General features: G+C 39.7%; 2 protein-coding genes across 6 annotated transcripts; both read right to left on the bottom strand.

Moving 5' to 3' along the window:
* Window positions 1-160: 160 nt before the first annotated feature.
* Window positions 161-7,418, bottom strand: fbxo22 (F-box protein 22). The gene is made up of 7 exons (XM_004067277.5): window positions 7,159-7,418; window positions 6,786-6,918; window positions 5,808-5,895; window positions 4,805-4,903; window positions 1,588-1,740; window positions 1,341-1,506; window positions 161-1,231 (listed from the first exon to the last, which is right to left on the bottom strand). The coding sequence occupies exons 1-7, from the start codon at window positions 7,287-7,289 to the stop codon at window positions 838-840; spliced, it is 1,164 nt and encodes a 387-aa protein (XP_004067325.1). The 5' UTR covers window positions 7,290-7,418; the 3' UTR covers window positions 161-837.
* Window positions 7,419-7,540: 122 nt separating this feature from the next.
* tpma (alpha-tropomyosin) lies at window positions 7,541-17,982 on the bottom strand. Of its 5 annotated transcripts, XM_078944601.1 has the most exons (11): window positions 17,870-17,982; window positions 16,379-16,596; window positions 15,931-16,056; window positions 13,760-13,893; window positions 12,158-12,275; window positions 11,978-12,048; window positions 11,798-11,873; window positions 11,634-11,696; window positions 11,437-11,506; window positions 10,498-10,576; window positions 9,803-10,151 (listed from the first exon to the last, which is right to left on the bottom strand). In XM_078944601.1, exons 2-11 carry the CDS (start codon window positions 16,490-16,492, stop codon window positions 10,148-10,150), a joined length of 855 nt encoding a protein of 284 aa, XP_078800727.1. In that variant the 5' UTR covers window positions 16,493-16,596; window positions 17,870-17,982; the 3' UTR covers window positions 9,803-10,147. The 5 variants fall into 5 exon arrangements, with proteins under 5 accessions (XP_023809339.1, XP_020555565.1, XP_078800727.1 ...); XM_004067276.4 differs by lacking the exon at window positions 17,870-17,982 and having other exon boundaries at window positions 16,379-16,606; XM_023953571.2 differs by lacking the exons at window positions 9,803-10,151; window positions 10,498-10,576; window positions 17,870-17,982 and adding an exon at window positions 7,541-9,164 and having other exon boundaries at window positions 16,379-16,606.
* Between the last annotated feature and the right edge of the window lie 912 nt (window positions 17,983-18,894).

The following is an 18,894-nucleotide window of genomic DNA, read 5'->3' as shown; positions in this document are numbered from 1 at the left end:
TGTAAGGAAAAGGCTATTTGACACAATTCCAGGCAAGAAAGAAGTATGAAAGGAGAATCTAAACACAAACCTTATTAAAAACACAACCTGGATTGTTGTTTTTTAAAGAAAAACATTTTTGGAAGAAAAAAAAAAGCCAAAGTAAAATAACTTCTCCAAATTTTCTGAACCAAAACTGTTTATTATCAACAGCAACATGAAAAAAAGCCCAAGCATTTATAAATATAAGCAGCAAATTATTATCTGGAATGTGGACAGAGCACACTGGAAAGCTTCCCCCTGCAATCCTGCAACCGAAACCATGAATTCTAATCAGTTGGCTTGACATCTTTTATTGGGAGCATAAATGTATAAAATGCATTTGATATACATTCCCCTCTTAAATGTTTCCATGGGGCTGGGGCCTATCCCTGTGGTCACACAATACTGGGTACATTCTGGATGGTTTACCTACACACCCTTAAAAGGGTAGATGTGGGAAAACTGTTTAATGTAAAAGATGCATACGTTTACCCTGTTACTCGTTTCTTTTACTTACAATAAAAGTGCCTTTGAAGAATCAATAACCTTTACACATGCTTGAGAAATACGGCAACACATAAACTCACCTTTAAGGAAAAGGGAGTCCTGTCAATGCACGCTGAATGTCTGATATATTGCTAAAAAAAATTAAAATATCAAACAGTATTTTACACTCCAGAAAATCTGTTTTTAAACCTCCAAAGGGGAACTTCTCGGCTTTGAAGGTTCAAAATCCTCCATTATTAGTATGCATGTCGTTAAATTTCTTCTGCAAACTTTCAACTTTTAGCGGATCTATTGACCACTGCAAAGCTTTCAGCCCAGATGGACAAGGGTCATGACCGTGGTGTACTCGTGCTGGAGGGTGTCCATGTCTGTGTCGCAAAGCGTGTAATCATCTTTAATGATGCGATCGCAGCCGATCTCTCCGTTGCCGAAAAGGCCGAAGAGCGGCGTCTTGGGGAAGACTTTGCGAAAAGCGTCTGCCTCCACGTTAGGCTGATTTTTGTAGTAGTTTTGGCCTCTCCCAACACAAGCAAACATTAACCCCAGGGTATTTTTCTCTGGCATCTTGGCTGCGCTTAGACGCCGGATAGTGGCTTCCGCGGTCTTTGGGCAGCTCACATCTTGGTCCAGAAGCACAGACGCTCCCTGGACTTTAGGGCCACTCAGGGCCAGTCCCACTGCGCCGTATGCACCATCGCTGCAGCTACAGAGTGGGAGATGGCGGAAAGTAGCAGGAAATGAAAGCAGCTCTTTACGTAACAGTAGTTATTCATCTTTTTCAAAGGAATCTTGGTAATAAGTTCGCAACTCACCAGTGTCTGGGAGGAGAGAACACACCTTCCACAATCCCTCCTGCGATCAGAGCCTTGGTCTTGGCCAGCGGCTCCAGAACTTGATTCAGAAAACGAGCTCCTCCAGTTTTATAGACTTCGTAAAAAAATATCAGCACTACACGCAGCTCTGAGTTATCAACTAATCCTGGAAGTCAACAAGCAGATGTTTATTACAAGAACAGACACAGAGAGCTGCTGAAAGTATAGCCTTATTTTAGTGACTAACCTGCATCTTTAAGGGCCGTCGGGGAGATGGTCTTCTTGCAAAAATGGAAGGGCTTGATGTTTACGCCCTCTGTGCTGGGGAACATGACTGCAAAGCCAGCCTCTCCATCTTGGTACTCCTGAGGAGAGCCGGAGCAAGAGCCAGTAGGAGTCACTGCAGAAAAGCGACCAGAACGTCACATATGAGGGGGGAGTATGGGAGCTGGAGCTCACAGCCTGTTCAGAACTATTCTTCTCCATAGCTCAAGATCCGATGAATATTCACTTTTTGAAGAAAAAACAAAAAAACACACACACAGGAAGGAAGAACTGCTATGAAAATCAACATCTTTCAATTAAGAAAAAACAAAAGAGCAGAAAATGTGTGCAGTTACAACCGTTTTACTAATGCATCAACTTTCTGCTTTCTCATTTAAATGTGAGACACTACTGTCAGAGTTCACTACACAGAAATGTGTTTTTGATTCAAAATCTGAGAAGTTATTGGTCATAATATCACAAACCAATACTGATGGTAAAAAGCAAACTGTTCCAAAGAAATAAGATGATTGTCCTTAAAAGCAAGAAACCAGCAGAATAAATACTTGAAGTCCCACAATTTTCAACGTGTTCCCAGTTAAACATGATTTTACCGTTTAAAAAAAAAGCAACATTGTTTCTGCAAAGTGGTTCATTAAAATTCGCCCGCAAGTTGTGGGTGTGACTGTTGCAGAGCAACCCCGCCCCCCTTTTCGTTTTGGAGAGGAACGCAACGGGGGCCCGCCCAGCATATTTTTTACATCACAAATAACTATTTGCTCAAAATGTATTTTGTATCTTTCAGTAATAATGTATTGTATTAAATACAAACCAAAACACCAGAATCACAAGTGAAACAAATTCTGGAATCCAGTTTGAGTTTTTTGGCGGATCCACCATGACAGACGGGCTGCTGCGGCTGCTGTTACGGCTCTTTTTGCACAAGCTGCACGGTAACAGCAGCAGAAGACAAACGAGATCCATAAAAGGACAACTCAGCGCTCCTCATGTGACTTTACTACCAGAAATTAATGAGATAATCAAGCCCACTCTCTGTTTAGGAGATGGATGCGCGGCGATGCAAATGAGAAAGCATGGTGTTGCAGAGCCATAAATACACATCGTCAGGGGACAGCTTCATTCACCCACACCATCACCTGATCGATGAGTTAACTGATCCCTCACAGAGTTCATGCCTTCTTTCATTGATAGGATGAATACACTTTTCAATACTTACCTTCTAACATATTAAAAATGCAGTAATATGTGCTTGAAGCCAAACGAGACTTAAGCTGTAATTTCATTCCCTGGTACCCGCTGCTCATTTAGGAAAATGAAGAAACGTGTGCTGACAACCATCTTTTATTTTTAATTTCAAAGTAAAGAATATGAACCAATATGCAGAAAATGGTTACAAATGTATTCTATATGTTCTTCATCCCACTATTGGAATATCTGCTGATCAATCAAATATATCCAGCTGGGATTGATGAGACCTGTGTGGCTTTAAGATCTGCCCTTTGGGTGCAGCTGTTTACGAAACACAACTGCAGCGACAAGCCATGAATCAGTGATTTGCAATAAGAAAATGCAAAGATAATCAATGCTTTATTAAGCACCGCTTCACCTGTTGTAATGGATGAGCTGCCCCGGTTACTGCCTGACCCTTATTCGATTAAGCGTTTAATTTAGCCGAATAAGCGGAGAGCGGCGACCCGGCAGTGAACTCTGGCTGCAATATCACAAATGTGACAGTTCTCACAAACAGCCATTAAAGCTGACAGACGAGGAGAGCCCGAAAAGCCATCATAGAGAGGAAGGAGAGCACAGCTGATGGAAAGTCACTTCTCTGGCCAGTTGTGGTTAGAAGGAGGAAAAGGGAGGGCAGCGCCACACTCACTCTGTAATTTATCAATGTAAAAGGCAGAACGATGCCAGCCGCCAGCAATACAGAGGATGAATGCATGCTCTTGTCAGAGGATGGGGCAACTATTCCTCTTAAAAAGGCTCCAAAAATCATAGTTGTTTTGGGTTTCTTTTCCTTCAGTTCTATTCAGGACAGAGGATGAACACATACAGGTAAACGTTTGAATTTGGACAGTAAGAATGGATGTTGGAGCACCCCCCCCCCCCCCCCCCCAACAGTATAACAGTTATTTTTATGCAGCCATCATACAACAATCAATGTAAAGTAGACTCCCTGTAGTAACGGCACATTTTGTTGTGTTTTAACCATCACTTTAGTTTGTGGCACCTTTAAAGCTTTTCCCTAAATGCTCGACTTTTAGGATAAAACATCGAAGCTTCAGAAACGTTTGGAAAATTTGAGAACTTTTGCTCAAAACTGAAACCCCCAAAAGTTTTTACAAAGAATTCCTCTTAAAATAATTTGAAATTATGAGCAGTTATAGCAGTGCATTCATTGCATGTCACCTACAGTACAGAGCAAAAGTTTGGACACATGTCCCCTTTTAAATGAATGGGAAGGTGTGTCCAAACTTTTGGTCTGTACTGTTTATGTCCGTTATTTTACCCCATGTAAGGAAGTTTTGACATGAAATTCTTGCACATTGAAGAAGGATGATTTATTAAGACATGTTACTTGCATTTATTATATAATAATATTATTATTATTTATTATGGGGCTATTTTTCGTCCGATGTGACTTCATGTTCTTCACTTTAAGTGTTGGCTATAATGGACTTGCTGTTTTTTTTTCTTTCAGCCTCTTTTTAGTTCAGTTTTAAAATCTGGTCTCAAAACAAAAAAGGGAAAAGTTAAGTAACATTTTTTTCTGTTGATTTGAGCTCATAAACTTCATATTTTATTTGGACCACCAGGTTTCCGACAAAAAAAAAAGACTAGTAAGAACAATAAAATCCTTCCTCAGCAAAAAGACTTGAACTCATTTAAACTGACACTTCTCTTTGCGTGTGTAACAGAAATGCGTGAAGTTGTGTGTTTTACAACTAAGTGGAAATGCCGTTTTTAAAACAACCATTGCATACAGGAAGTAATCCTTTTTTGACATTTCATAAAACCAACATGATAAGCTTGTTTTTCCTCTTTTTCAAATGCAAACTAAACCTAAAAAGTACATTGAATTCAAACAAATAAAAGAAACGGCCGACATTTTTGACAACCCTCTTTTTGATGAGGTGGAGATATTAAAATGTGGGATCTTAGGAAGAAACACTTACAGACTATGCCGGGTGTAGTAATACCGAGGACGTCACAGCCTTTGGGGAAAAGCAGGTTCAACTCGTGGACCGTGTCTGGACTTTGGCGACTTCTTTTTGCTTCAGTCAAAAGGGAACAGGAAAAAACATTTGCAAGAAAGTGGCATTAGTGTCCAAAAAATGTAGTTAAATATATTCATATATGTGGATCCTTAACAACCAAATCGGCATCTAATCAATTCAAATAGCCTGAAGGTTAAAAATAAGAGTCCAATGGATTCCTGCAGTAACGTTTATCCCACATGACTTGATATATTTTGGAAATTATAGCCTTAATGAACCTGGTGCTATAATTAAAGTACATGTTGGAACCCTTGTCAAATATATTATTTGCACAAAAATCATCCATCAGGAATCTGTTGACTTAACAAAAAAAACTAGAAAGGCAGGAATACACAAGTCATGAAATCAATGGAAAAACACTGATATTTTTATCGATTTATATCCTCAACAGTAAGAACTAATTTTATATGTGAAGTTCCTAAGTTTCAAAGGTTTAATTTGATATCATTCAAAAACTGTTTCGTTTACAAGATCGGACATTTGTTTATTGTTTTTTAATTGAGATAATGGAAAAACTGTGGTGCTATAACTGAAGCACATCATCAAGTACTAATGATCAAATAATGATGGTGGGAAGACAGGAAGTGCTGTGATCAGCTGTCTCTCACTAATTGTATCTACTTTACCGTTTCAGCTGTTTTTAAAGACCATCCGTTTTCTGACACACAAAAAGAGCCTGAACCAACATGGTGTCAGAAATACTGTAAAGTAAACAGTGGCTACTGAAAACTATAAAGCAGTCTTTGTTTTGCACCAAATGAAGCAGTTAAAACACACAAAAAAAAGGACATTTCATCAATATCCCATTTAAAAATGAAGTACGCCAAAAAGTTCTGGGCAAAAACGTAGATTTTCTGATGTATGGAAACTAGAAATGAACACACAGAATGCAAATACCAACCTTTGTTTTGTCTGTAACAATAAACTTGCTCATTAAGTGTAGCAGAATCCACCATAGCCAGAACTGTTTTGGGGAGGAGAAAGACTTTCTGAAAATGAGAAGATGCAAAATTCAGGTCGAACAATATTGATGCGTCTTAATTCTTTCATAAAACTTTCAGAACATGTCACATTGCAAAAGACTAGAAAAAAAGTTGATTAAATATATTCTGAAAGCATAGAAATTACAGTAACTGATCTGAAGAAGAGAGCCCACATGACTCCTGTCTTAAAATCCCTGCACCGACTGCCTGTCAGCTTCAGGCTTGATTTTAAGATTCTCCTTCTAGTTTTTAAACATCTTGATGGATTTGGACCTTCATCGGGTTCTGCTCTCTGAAAAATTCCCATGTTGGGAACCAGGACTGACGATAAGGCCTCCTTTTAGTTCCATGGTCCTCATCTGTGGTTTATTTTACCAGAAGATCTGAGAGTTTAATATGTAATTTAAAGACATCTTTTTAACTTTACATTTAACCTATTTATTTAGCTATTTAAGTGGCTTTTATGGTTCTTCATTGGTTCTTCACACGTTTTTACCCTTTCTTTTAATCTAAACCATTAACCACAGTGTTTCCTTCCATTTTATGTTCGTCTTTTGATTGACGTTCCTTTTAATTTAATGTGTTTACTGACTTTTCATTGTTTTAACCTATATTTATATATGTCTTTTATGTTAAGTGCCTTGTTTTCTTCAGCATGTTGATGAAATGTGCTCTAAAAATATAGGGATTGATTGAGTAGTTTAAGGTAAAACTGCAATGAAAATTAGGCAGGTTGCTTGAAACATATGACTAAATATAAATGTCATGTAAATAACAATCATACTTAGGCTCTCTGGTTTTCAGGGGGCGTGTCCTTTTCGAGGATAACCCCCCCCCCTGAACTTTTCAATGTTTATGAAAAAAAGAAACCCATTCGGTTGAGCGATTTGGTTTACCTCCACCTCTTCAGACAGGGAGCTGCAGAGGGAATGAGCCTCTGTGGTGGAAGGTCCACAGACCGACACCCATGCCAGCTGCTGCTGAGTCCTGAGGACTCTGCGAGCGCAGTTCCTCCACAACCTGCACACACTAGGAGCAACAGCGGATCCGTCAGTCACCTGCTCTGTTTATAGTTTTAGCAAAACGCCATATAGATCCTCAAGTATATAATCTGATTCAAATAAAAACTAAAATAAAAACTATTCCGTTAAAGTTAAGGATCCTCCAAACTAAGATCATTATTGGGAGGAAAAAAATTCTGTTTCACTTTCATTCGACGGCTAACCATTAGAAAGGTTATTAGCTTAGCATATAAATGTTTTTCTTTACCTCGCAATCCGGAACAGCGATTTTGTCGGTACAAAAGTCAAGATTCTCTCAACCACTTCAGCAACATTGCTAAGTACGTATGCAGCCTTACTGTCGTGTAAAGGCTCGTTAAACTCCTGATTTTCAGTCATGTTTCGCTCTCATGAGGTTGGATTTCCAGCTGGTTAGCTAACTTTTACTTGTGTATATGCATCATTCCATCCTGCGCAAAAACTACAGCGCCGCGTGTGGCGAGGAGGGGTGTTGCAACGACTTCAGAGACTGCAGTGCGCAGACGAGGGTAGTTGACTTAACTTGGGCTCTCAGTATGTAAGGGCATACATTCTTATGTGTTGTTCTTTGCTAAGTACTTTTGCTTGTTTTTAAACACAAAACCATGAAACATTTTACATAGATCTTTATTGATATATTTGTTGATACAATTCCAGGAAATGACAAAAAACATCTCAACTGTGCCATAAAAGAATGGAAAATCTATGAAAAAACAAAAACACTAGACACTAAGTGTATGTGACAGTACAAACTGACAGTGACATTGAAACATAAATAAAAAAAAACTTGTTATTTAGTCACAACAGTATGTATGGCTTCATATGAATGACAATGTGCAACATGCTTCCAGCAAAAAAGTGCAAATTACCTAAAATAACCGTGTAAACCATTTCACTCAAATAAAAGTTGAACTTGACAGAAACAGGCAAACTGTATTTGAGCTGCACTTTTTCTCGCTACTTTGTGTAGAGCAGGAGTGGGGAACACCAGGCCTCAAGGGCCTGTGTGTCTTGCATGTTTTCCATGTATTCCACCCCCTAATATTATCTGTATATTATCTGTATCAGCTGTTCATGGGAACAAATCATGTTAAGAACATCTGAAAAAATGTGGGGAGTAAAAACTTTTGGTTTTTTCATTAGCTAGATCCAGCATCCTGCTTTATGCAGTGACCTCCAGAGCCACCACACACATTCACATTTAAAGAATTTCCCCATCGTGAGATAAATAAAGTTTCATCTAGTTCTGATTACCTGAATCGAGCATGTTTTGTTTATCAGTCTGGAAACATTTGATTCACCCAATCAGGACCAGCCAAGTCTCTGTTATCTGAAAAATGAGCAAGGCAGAAGCTCCAGGGGACCAGAGCTGGAGACCACTAGCTTAGACCTTCTCCCATGTCCCACGACCTCCGAGGACCTTGTGTCCTAGCCAGTCACATCAAAGACTAGCAAACGATGCAGAGAATATTTTTATCATCCCTTCACGTTTTGAAAATATTAATAAATTCACAACAGGCAAGGCAAAACTACAAATTGTTATTTTTTATAAGTAAACCAAATCGGATAAGAACAGCTGTTACTGTTGTCCTCCTACACACAAACAGGATCTGTTTGTTTCCCTTTCATGTGGAGTTTCACATTATCTTTGTTCATTGGATCAAAACAAAAGCAGAACTGAACCAAGTCCAAAGGATTTCCTGCAAGATTTTCCTTCTGACAGGTTTCAAACTAGTGCTCGGCAATGAAGTGCTACTTTAACATTCCAAATCAGACAATCTACAGAGACGTCGATCAATAATTTTGTATTTCCTGATTATTTGGCTACACAGAAGTCCCACTAAACTCTCATTCTTTCAGTGGAATGCAGTAAGTTGGGTCTGTTGTTCAGTAAAACGTGTCCCCGGGTTCTTGAACATTTCACGTTAGGAGAAAGTACTCAATAGCTTGTATCTTTGTCATTTAATTGTAGCAGACTTCAAGGTTACTGGAAACGTGGCGGCCAGATCCTCATGCCTTAAGTGTGACACGCTTTCATAAGCACACAGGCTTCTCATTTCAAACCAGAGAAAGTTGGGAAGAAATTGTCATTGACTTTTGAGGTTGTAGACTCTACTTTCCATGTCGTTTTTAAGTCGCTGAACACAATCCCCTCTTCGGGCTATGCTTCATTTAAGGCTACTCTCAGTTCATTGGTAAGGAGACGGTTTTTCTCAAGTTGCTTGTATAGATGATCTTGACAGTCAGAAAGCAGGAGAAAAAGGGAAAAAGACAGACGGCAGGTTAGTACAAACAGTGCACAATGGGTTAACATTGCTCTGAAGAAGTGTCCGATGAAAACGGCCTCCGTGAAGCCATTTAAAGGCAAAAGGTCAGCAGTTCTGAAGTGGATTCAAGTGTCTAAAGCTCAATGCCTCAGGGTGCAGTCACTTAAGGATTGACCTTCTAGAAAAGTCTGACACCTACTTTACCCCTGCTTTATAAAAAAGAAGCATTAAAAAAGGTAATAGAAAAGTCTATATGATCGTCCTAAAAATCATTACGAATATATTTTCCATCCTTTAGAGTTACTGTAATTCTTTAGAAAGATAAAATCGTGAAACATTTTATATTTCTTATTTCCTTATTATATCTGGGATCAAGAAGTGTTGAGGGCATCCGAACATTTAATTCTAGTCCATTTCAATGGACCTCCTTATATAAATGTACAGGCTGAAACTTAACAGTTGACATATTTTGGTCAGAAAATTCCAGAGAATGTGCTTTAAAAAGCCTCCTTAACGCTGGATACACTAAAAATCCCATTATCAGTTCATCACCTACTGTGAGGACTTGTATCAATGTCCTCACAAACAGAAGAAGGAACAGTAAAATGGGATAGGAGCTCCAGATTTTATTCAAAAGCTACTCAAAATAAATTAAAACACAAAAGACAAATGAAAACAAAAAAGCAGTTGGACAAATGCAAATAAAGAAAGGTTGCAAGAGAAAGGGGAAGGGCTGACACAGATGGAATAAAGTTTATTTTACAGAAAGCAGAAGGGCCCAAAAGTCTGAACGAGTGATGGAGCAGTGTGTGCTGGCAGCGACGGCCCAATGTGCAGGAGTGGCAGGGCGGTAAAGAAATACAGACACGAAGGACATCGAAAAATGGGCCGCGCTGCCCGGGAGTGAAATGACGACACACAACCAGCTTCTGACGTGAAAGGTGAAAGCATTTAGCTGTGAAAACAGAAGAGCAAAAGTGTTGGATGGAGAAATCAAAGGGGTAAAAAGATAAAGCCATGTAAAAAAAAAAAAAAAATGTAGAAAATGAGAGTTAAGGGCCACACTCACACCAATATAAAGAAATCTAGGTGAGTCAAATCTAAGAAGGTAGTCCAGAGAGTCAGAGCACCATTGGTTTATTTTCAAATCATAGTAAATCAAGCAGCAAAGATGAATTTTAAAAAATCTACAGTTGAGCTGAGAATAAATCCACACACCCCAAACATGCCACAAGAGGGAGCTATTGCTACATCAGTTAGGATCTAAGGCACAAAGCACTGTCAGGCATGTGGAGAATTACATGGATGTCATGTCGTTGAGGGCATGGTCCAGCTCCTCGCTGATGGCCTTGTACTTCAGCTTCTGGGAATACAGCTCATCTATTGTGTTATTATTTAGTGGAGAGTTTGAAAACAAAAAAAAAGACAAAAAGGAGTCAGAGGGGGGAAATTGCAACAGAACCTAAAATGTAGAAAATGAAAGGTAAGAAAATAAATTAAAACAAATATTAAATCAAATCAGGGCAAAAATAGGGAAGTCAGGTGAACAGCTGCTAATTGTTATTGTGTCAGATTCCTGAGGAGTCACTGAGAAGCTGCACCCGCCTGCAAACACTGCTTAGCCTTGAAGTCACTACAGCAGAGCGCCGCACAGCGCCACGTTCAGAAATGTTGCCCCCATGACTATCAAGCAGACTGCTGTGGATCACCTTTCACAGTTCCTTACAGAATTTATTTTAGCCTGTTGAGAAAAATCCATAATCCTCCAAATTTTCATCTTTATCGTGATAAAAAGAAACCTCTCCCAGAATTCAAACTCACGTGTTTCCTTTAGATAAATTCATAAAATGGTTTAAGAATATTATTTAAATAGATCTTCATATAGAAAAGGCAATAGGTTCATCAAATCCATGAATCAATAAAATAATTTCTAACACATTTAAGGGAAAAATGTTTTCAGTTAGTTTTTAATGTGAGAATTACTTATTTTTTTTAGTAACTCACCTTTGTTCTGTTTAAATATCTGCCTGACAAGTTTTCATCGAACGAAACAAAATAGTTTTGGCAATTTGAAAACCAAATCCATTTTAAAGTGTATCTCATTGAATCGGAAGTTGAATAGTGACCTTGTTAAACCAAAATTCAGTATTGTGGTGGTGAGACCCAGGCCTACTGAAAAAACTAGCATCCACTCCTAGAGGAGTGCTGGTGAATGCTGTCCAAGTGTAAACATGTCATACCCTCAAGGTCATCAATGGTCTTCTCAAGCTTGGCGACTGATCTCTCAGCAAACTCAGCACGGGTCTCAGCCTGAGAGGAGGAGCCAGGTCTGGTGTTAGCGACATTTTAAGTACCAGCATGCAACAGTCCTTCAAGTGAAGTACAGTGTCAGCATGTTTGGGCAGCAACTGTTTTATCTGGACTCCGGAGCTCTCACCTCCTTGAGCTTGTCTGTAAGAACCTTGATCTCCTCCTCATACTTGTCTTCCTTCTGCGAGTACTGTGGTTGCACACAAAGACCAGAATTACAGAGATGTGCTGAGAGCCCCAAACAAATGTGCTCCCATTGAGAAATGTGTTCCTCTTGATAAGACGATCTACCTTCTCTGCCTGAGCCTCCAGAGACTTCAGGTTGTTCTGCACAGTTTTCAGCTCCTCCTCAAGTTCAGAGCATTTGCTGTGAAACAACAGAATAGTTTAAAAATGTGGGATTTCATTACTGAAATCTATTACCGTTAGCAATTCTCAATAAAGGTTGAAGATAAAGAGGGGAGTAGCTACCCTTCAGACAGCTCAGCACGCTCCTCTGTACGTTCCAAGTCGCTCTCAATGATCACCAGCTTACGGGCAACCTAAAGATCAAACATCCATCCATTACAAACCTGTAGACAGCACCACCATTTTGGAGGAAAGGAATCTGAACCCCCCCCCCAGAGAGCAGGGAACAGCTGACAAACTTGCCTCCTCGTATTTACGGTCAGCCTCCTCAGCGATGTGTTTGGCCTCTTTCAGCTGGATCTCCTGCAGTTCCATCTTCTCTTCATCCTTCATTGCCCTGTTCTCAATGACTTTCATGCCTCTGTAGCCGAGAAAAAACAGCAGCAGGTCCATTTAAATCATTTAGGAATGATCCAACAGCATTCCAACAGGAACTTTTGGAGGCAGTATAGCCCTTCCTCAACCATAGAAGAAGAAGACAGATACAGACGGGCTCCTCCGCCGTCTACAACAGTAAGAGGCTCGGTGTGCAACGTCATAGCAGTGCAAATCCTGCTCCAGACCTTTTGTTTTCACAGCTCTGTTCCTGTAAATGTCCGCCTTGGAGTCATTCCAATCCGACCGAACACAAACCACAATTATTGACGTCTCCTTTGTGATCATGTTTACAACGGCTGGTACTTCCGTGTTTTGAGGCGGACACCACCCACATTACTAAATCCCAATCCCCGATTGGTGTTAGCACTGCGATTCAGCGTAAAAGTGTTCAACCAGTTTAACTGTCAGCATGCGATCAATGAACGCGAAATTTGTACGTAGAGCTCAAGACCGGACTTAAAAACGCGACGCGCGATCACGGGCGTTCTGGATGCAGAAGCACGAAACTCTGGTCTGCGCCGTTGACTGTAGAAGGGAAGTTCAGATAATGATTTAGTGCAGGAATCAGGAACCCTATAGCTTGTGAGCTAATTATGTTTTTTTTTATGCCAGCATATAGCTTACCTGGGACCTTAAACTTTTTTATCTTTTATAAAAAAGGTAAAATTGAAATTCATGAATTTTACATTTAAAGTTTCAACTTCTGTGAACGCACCATACGCCGAGCATTAGCAGTGCCATACATGACGCAAACCTCCATAGACCGAGTACCAGCACTATCACCTTTTGTAAAAAATATATAAATTAATAATTGCCCCTCGCTTTACGTAGACAATAGTTGTTGAACTACTGAAATAATCGTTAGTGACAGCCCTATGATGATTCACACGTAATTTTCTAAATATGTGGACCAGTGCTGAACTTCTTTCTTGGCCGCACTGAGCCAGAGGACAGGTTTTAAAACACACAAGGGATTTAAAACACGCCAACTAGGGTTGGCTTTCCTGGACAGGCCTTTCAGTGTTTAACAAAAAGAATTTCTTTCAAAATTTATGTGGTGATCAACTCCACAATATTCATTTCCAACAGTGCAGCACTTTCCTCCCTTGCATTAGCAGGCTTCTGCTCTGATCAAAATGTTTACAAATAGGTTTTTGTCAGGAATAATTGGGAATCAGAAGAGCAATTTCCAAAATTCTCTTCAACCACGTGCAGTACTACTTTAAGCCAGAGGTGGCAGCACTGGTCCACACATTATGAATGATTCTGTTCCAGCATGCTTCATGTTACAGTCATTCAGCAGCATCCTCTGAGTAAGAGTGATGTACACTTAAGATGGGTATGAGTTTCATCTTCACACAATCTTTCTTACCTTTAAGCATCAGATCAGAACACAGTTTTTTTTTAAAGTCACACAAGTGTTGAGTATTAAAAAGACAACTGTGTTGGATGATTAAATCTGCTCACCTTTCACTCTCATCAGCAGCCTTCTCAGCCTCCTCCAGCTTGGTAAGAGCTGTGGCCAGACGCTCCTGAGCACGGTCCAACTCCTCCTCAACCAGCTGAATACGTCTGTTCAAGGAGGCTACATCTCCCTCAGCCTAGAACAACCAAACTCAGTTAGTGGTTCCCTTAAAACGGGCCTGTTCTAAGACCGGAAGTCGTATAGGAACGATAAAAACAAATGTATACATTGATTAAAAACGTAGGTTTGGTTGGATGATTTGTTAGAATTTTAGGATGTGTGAAAAAAAAATGCCAGGGCATCATTTCCACCACCCACCCAGCAATTTCACGACGTAACTTTTTGGGTCATAAACAAATTTGACACAAAAATGCGCTCTGATGAGCCTGGTTAAAGCCACCCGTTTATGTTCACGCAAGCTGCAGCCGAGCTGATCTATTTGATACCCAGTTGTAAGCGAACGGAAACCTTGGTTGTTGGGCCTAGCGGCCACGCTTTTTGACCAGATTTGCGCCTAATGCCTCCCACAGCCAGGGGACTAATTGCCTTAAATGATTAGCGGCTTACAGCTTCCCTCGCACTCCTCTCCTGGTTCAGATCCCGCTGTAGCTGCGCCGCCCGTTCCTCCGCCGCATCGGCCTGCTCCTGCAGCGACTTGATTTTCTTCTTCACCGCCTCTAGAGAGCTGCCACCGGCCATTTTTTTAGGGAAATATTTTGTCTCAGCCCGGCTAAATATTTCTCAACTCGGTGCACAAAAAACCCTCCGCGGAAACTTCGCAGTCTTGGGGATGCGGCGCGTTTGATCCCTGCCCCCACCGCCTTTAATCAACTACTGATGAGGATTGGGACGTGCCACCATCCCCGGAAGTACAGATTTTTACCCGTATTTAGTTCATTTTTTATCTCTGCAAACAAAATGTAGATTTTATTGATTTCAGTTATTTTATTTATCCATTTTAAGAAATATTATCGTATTTTTAATTGTATTTTACGCTCATTTGGCTGGAGTGTAATTGTGTGCGCATCCCCTGTTTTCACATTGAGCTATTCCCATAGAGATCAGGGCTCCAAACATCACACACTTCAGCGAGGAGCAGCTTAGAAGCGGCACTTGCTGAGAAGTCCCACTAATCAACGCGAAATACCACATATTGCAACTACAAAGAACACTTTAGAAAATATCCAACTATTAAATGTGTTTATATTATTATTATTTGCCATTTTTCCCTATTTATGATGGAGTAGTGTCTGAAAAATATTTTTTTCTTCCCTAAGCAAAAAGTTGCACATTTCCAGTTTACTTTATTAAGTTGAGTGTTGGAAGTTGAATAACTTAAATACTTCTTCAGAATAAATTGGAACATTTTAAATGTATAATATATAAATAGAATATAAAAAGTCAACTTTTAGAATTTTGCCTCACTTTAAGTACAGACTAAGTATGCTTGTAGTACACTTAAAAGGCTACTTTTTGCTAAGGATTTACATTCATGACATGTTCTCGACAAGTTTTCTGTGAATGTCTGAAATTTACCTTTTTTTCAATATTGTTCTCCTTAAAACCTGCTTGTTTTGCTTCTGCATTTTGCAAAATCCGTTTTTGGATAATAAACATATTTCCCATCTTATCTTGTCTTGTCTAATCTTAATAATTAGATTAATGCAACTTTAATATGTTTTTTTTTTTTTGCTTTATTGGTTTCAATTAAAGTCAGCAACCGTTTGTGTGAGATACATTTTTGGAAACAAATAGATGCCATTTTTGATGTTCTGTTATTTGTAAGTTGTGAACATCCGTTATTTTGGCTTTACATGAAAGGCTGGGTCAATAAACTGGTAACTTTATCTGGTTCAAGCAGAGCTGTGGAGTGGCAACTGATACCTGCACAACTACAAATCTGTCAAAGAAGTTTTATGCCAAAGTACCCGTACTGAAACAGGACACCAGTCTTAAGATTCACCCAAGAGTCTCTGTAAATCACTAGTAACTCAACAACCACTGACCTTACCATAAGTAGCTCAAGAGCTAAATTTAACTATACTATACACATCCTATGGAGCTTCAATATCTCCTCTGATCAATTGTTCTACTTAATGTTTGAGGAAGTTGGTTATAGTCATTTTCTGAACTCAAACACAAGTGAGGTGGTATACCTGAGGACCAAACTCACATCTGTGGCTTTCTTCTCTGCGAGCTCAAGTTTCTCCTGGGCATCCTTCAAGGCCTCAGAGTACTTGTCCAACTCATCTTCAGTTGCCTTCAGTTTCTTCTGCAGTGCCACCAGGTCATCCTCAAGCTGATGCCCAGACAAAAGAGATTTAGCTTTAGTTCACAATTATTTTGATTTAGGGGAAAAAAGAGTGAAAGCAAATATCTTTGCTTAATCAAGCAACATCTATAAAAGCTGAAATTAGATCAAACTTGGTCTCCTTTTCAACAATAAAAAAAAAAATCGTAGTTGGTATTTAGCGGTTTGTTCAGTCAACATATAAAACAAACATCAAATAAATAACTTTAAAAGTTACTTTGATTGAATAGGAAAACACAGAATCAGGCTATCGCACAGGGCGCACCGTGGCACCATCATATTAAAACTGCACTGAGAGTTTAGTGCCGACCTGTTTGCTTCTGTCCTCTGATGCTTTCTTGTCTGACTCGGCCTGCTCAGCTCTATCCAAGGCATTCTCCTTGTCGAGCTTGAGCATCTGCATCTTTTTCTTGATGGCATCCATGGCTGCTTAGTGTCTGGGGGTCTCCGCACAGACTACGAACAAAAGAAACGATGGGAGCGTCTGAACCACCCTGAACGCCAAGCTGGAGTGTGACTCCACCGGGTCTGTAGTGAGTCAAATATGTATTATGGCTGCGCAGATACTGGACACCCAATACTTTTTTGGAAACAACTGCAGCTGTTTGCCAAGGAGGGACTTGCATTTTTCCCGATTCTCCTCACTGATTCGTCCTTGGAAGACATTTGACCACATCCGTGACTATACATGGAGCACAGGTGTCACACATCCCCTCCCTTTTCCCCCTCTCACAAACCAGGACGTCCTATTCAACATAACCTCCAAGTGGAAGTTTTAATGATCAAGATGTCCTTGCACTCTTGGACCAGTTTTTTGAGGATTATTCTAAAAAATGTTATTCATATATTTACATACAAAAATAAACAATCATTTGGAGGTTTTTGTTTATTTTATATTCAGAAGCTTTTAACAGTCACCAGAGTTGTTTCATGAAGCATGGATGATCCTGCTCATGGTGTTCAGCTTGTTCCCTCATTCATTTACTTTTCAGCACTGATTGAGTAATAGGAGCGTGTCATGTATTCTCGAAACAAGAGCAGCTGATTGGATAAGCCCCTGTGAAAATTCTTCTCTCTTTGAGGCATGTCACATTAGCCAGTGTGGCCTGCTTGTCTTCTAGGGATCACTTCAGCAGCTCCCTCCCAACATGGCCGGCTTCTGGGCAGCAGTCAGATAGGTTTGGCCCTTTGGAGTTTGTGTAATCCAGCTTGCAATACATGCATTAAAGCTGTATCTCGGACAAGCTACAGCTGGTGCGTTGGTGACTGCGGTGGAATATTCAGAAGCTTTGGCTTTTCAACAGCCCCCACTCTGCCCCTCTGCAGCTTTGACAGTTCAGAGGGTCAGAGACACAGTAGCAGCTGTTTCACAGTCAGGGCTACTCATAGTAGTTTGTTTTGGTGCAAAAGATTTATGTTGAATGATCATAAAAAATGGATTTGATGCTTTTTCTGCTGCTCCTCTATCATTTAAACCTGTTTTGTTAATTCCCTTTTGTGGAATCTAGAATCTTAAACGACACCTCTCAGATTCTATCCGTAGCCGTTATTGTTATACTCTCATTTTCACACAAAATGACACATACATTTCTTTGACTGTTCAGTTAATTAGTATTAGTATTTTCCCTCACAAAAGTCATCTTAAATCAAAGTAAATACAAACATCTCTTCAATCTTAATCCTTTGACGCATGAATTTATTTCCAATTATGATAAATACTTTTTTACTTTTTGCTTTCAAGTTATTGCAACAATCAGCATCAAGGTATTGCTTATTTTAAAAGAAGCAGAGAATGAAATACCTTTCAAAATGTTGCTATTAAGACCTGTTAAGCACTCCAAAGTTTTCCTTTTTTTTGTTGTGTGACTACTGTACTCCTTCTCTGGTGGTCTGGCGTGACTGCTTTCCTTTCCTGTGGGACTTTTTAGGGCGGTCAGTTGTCACTTTGTTGTCATCCTGCCATGTGGTTTGTGGACTGTTCAGCAGCCAGACAGACATGCCAGTCATATACTGAGATCAGAGGGTCTTATGGAGCAATCCATGTCACCCTAACACCCTGGGAAGATAGAATGAGGAACATCGTCACATCGTACCTGTCCAGCAGTTAATGGTTTCCTCGGATTAGGTCCTGGTTCCGGAAAAAGGAAGCAGATCTTATACTGTCATTGATGGTGCTGTTTCACAACTCTCTTTGTGAAACAACTACTCAAATCCAATCTGAAAAATGCTACTGCTGAAATCATATTCGTGTTTAATTGTGGTTTCCATAGTGTATGTAAAGAAAACAGAAATTCAAATTTTCCAAAGAGAAACAGACCGTGGCTCTGTTTGAATGCAAAAGAGCTGCTGAAACTGGAAGACAGACAAGCGGCATAACTGAAATTACTCAGAGTATTCCTGGAATTCCCAATGTTCAAATAGGAGTCAGCCTTCCAACACAGAGTTTTAGTCTTTAAGTAGTTGATCATTGTGTTTTTGTGATGAATGTGTTGCCGATTTATTGTTTTGTGGAGTTTACTAATCCTGTCTTTTATCGTTGATCCCAGATTTTTCTAATTTGCTCAGACTGGCACCCTTTAACTTCTATTAAACTCGTGTTGGAAGAGCTTTCAGATGAGACAAAATGGGCAAAGCAAAATGTCATGCAAGGTAATTAAAGGCATTGTTTATTTCTTAATTTTCTTTCATCAAACCATTTTAAATGTTCAAATGTGAAGCAATTTAGGAATATGAAATATCTGTCTTCTACAGCTGCGTTAAACATTTTCCTAACGTCGGAATGGGCCTCAAATATCCTGATTCAAAACATAATTTTAGTGATAAAAA

Source organism: Oryzias latipes, chromosome 3 (assembly GCF_053564925.1).
Source record: "Oryzias latipes strain Hd-rR chromosome 3, Olatipes_Hd-rR_3.1".
NCBI lineage: Eukaryota > Metazoa > Chordata > Actinopteri > Beloniformes > Adrianichthyidae > Oryzias > Oryzias latipes.
The sequence above is the reverse complement of the archived record's forward strand: the minus strand, read 5'-3'. Positions and strand labels throughout refer to the sequence as shown.

What these genes read in the sequence shown, in the direction of transcription:
- fbxo22 (XM_004067277.5), bottom strand. Translation starts at nt 7,289, where the DNA reads ATGACTGAAAATCAGGAGTTTAACGAGCCTTTACACGACAGTAAGGCT. An exon ending in GACGGCCCTTAAAGATGCAG is followed by an intron (nt 1,507 to 1,587) that starts GTTAGTCACTAA and finishes GTTGACTTCCAG; the next exon opens with GATTAGTTGATAACTCAGAG. An exon ending in TTCTCTCCTCCCAGACACTG is followed by an intron (nt 1,232 to 1,340) that starts GTGAGTTGCGAA and finishes CCCACTCTGTAG; the next exon opens with CTGCAGCGATGGTGCATACG.
- tpma (XM_078944601.1), bottom strand. Translation starts at nt 16,492, where the DNA reads ATGGATGCCATCAAGAAAAAGATGCAGATGCTCAAGCTCGACAAGGAG. An exon ending in CAGAGGACAGAAGCAAACAG is followed by an intron (nt 16,057 to 16,378) that starts GTCGGCACTAAA and finishes TCTGGGCATCAG; the next exon opens with CTTGAGGATGACCTGGTGGC. An exon ending in CGTGCTGAGCTGTCTGAAGG is followed by an intron (nt 11,874 to 11,977) that starts GTAGCTACTCCC and finishes GTTGTTTCACAG; the next exon opens with CAAATGCTCTGAACTTGAGG.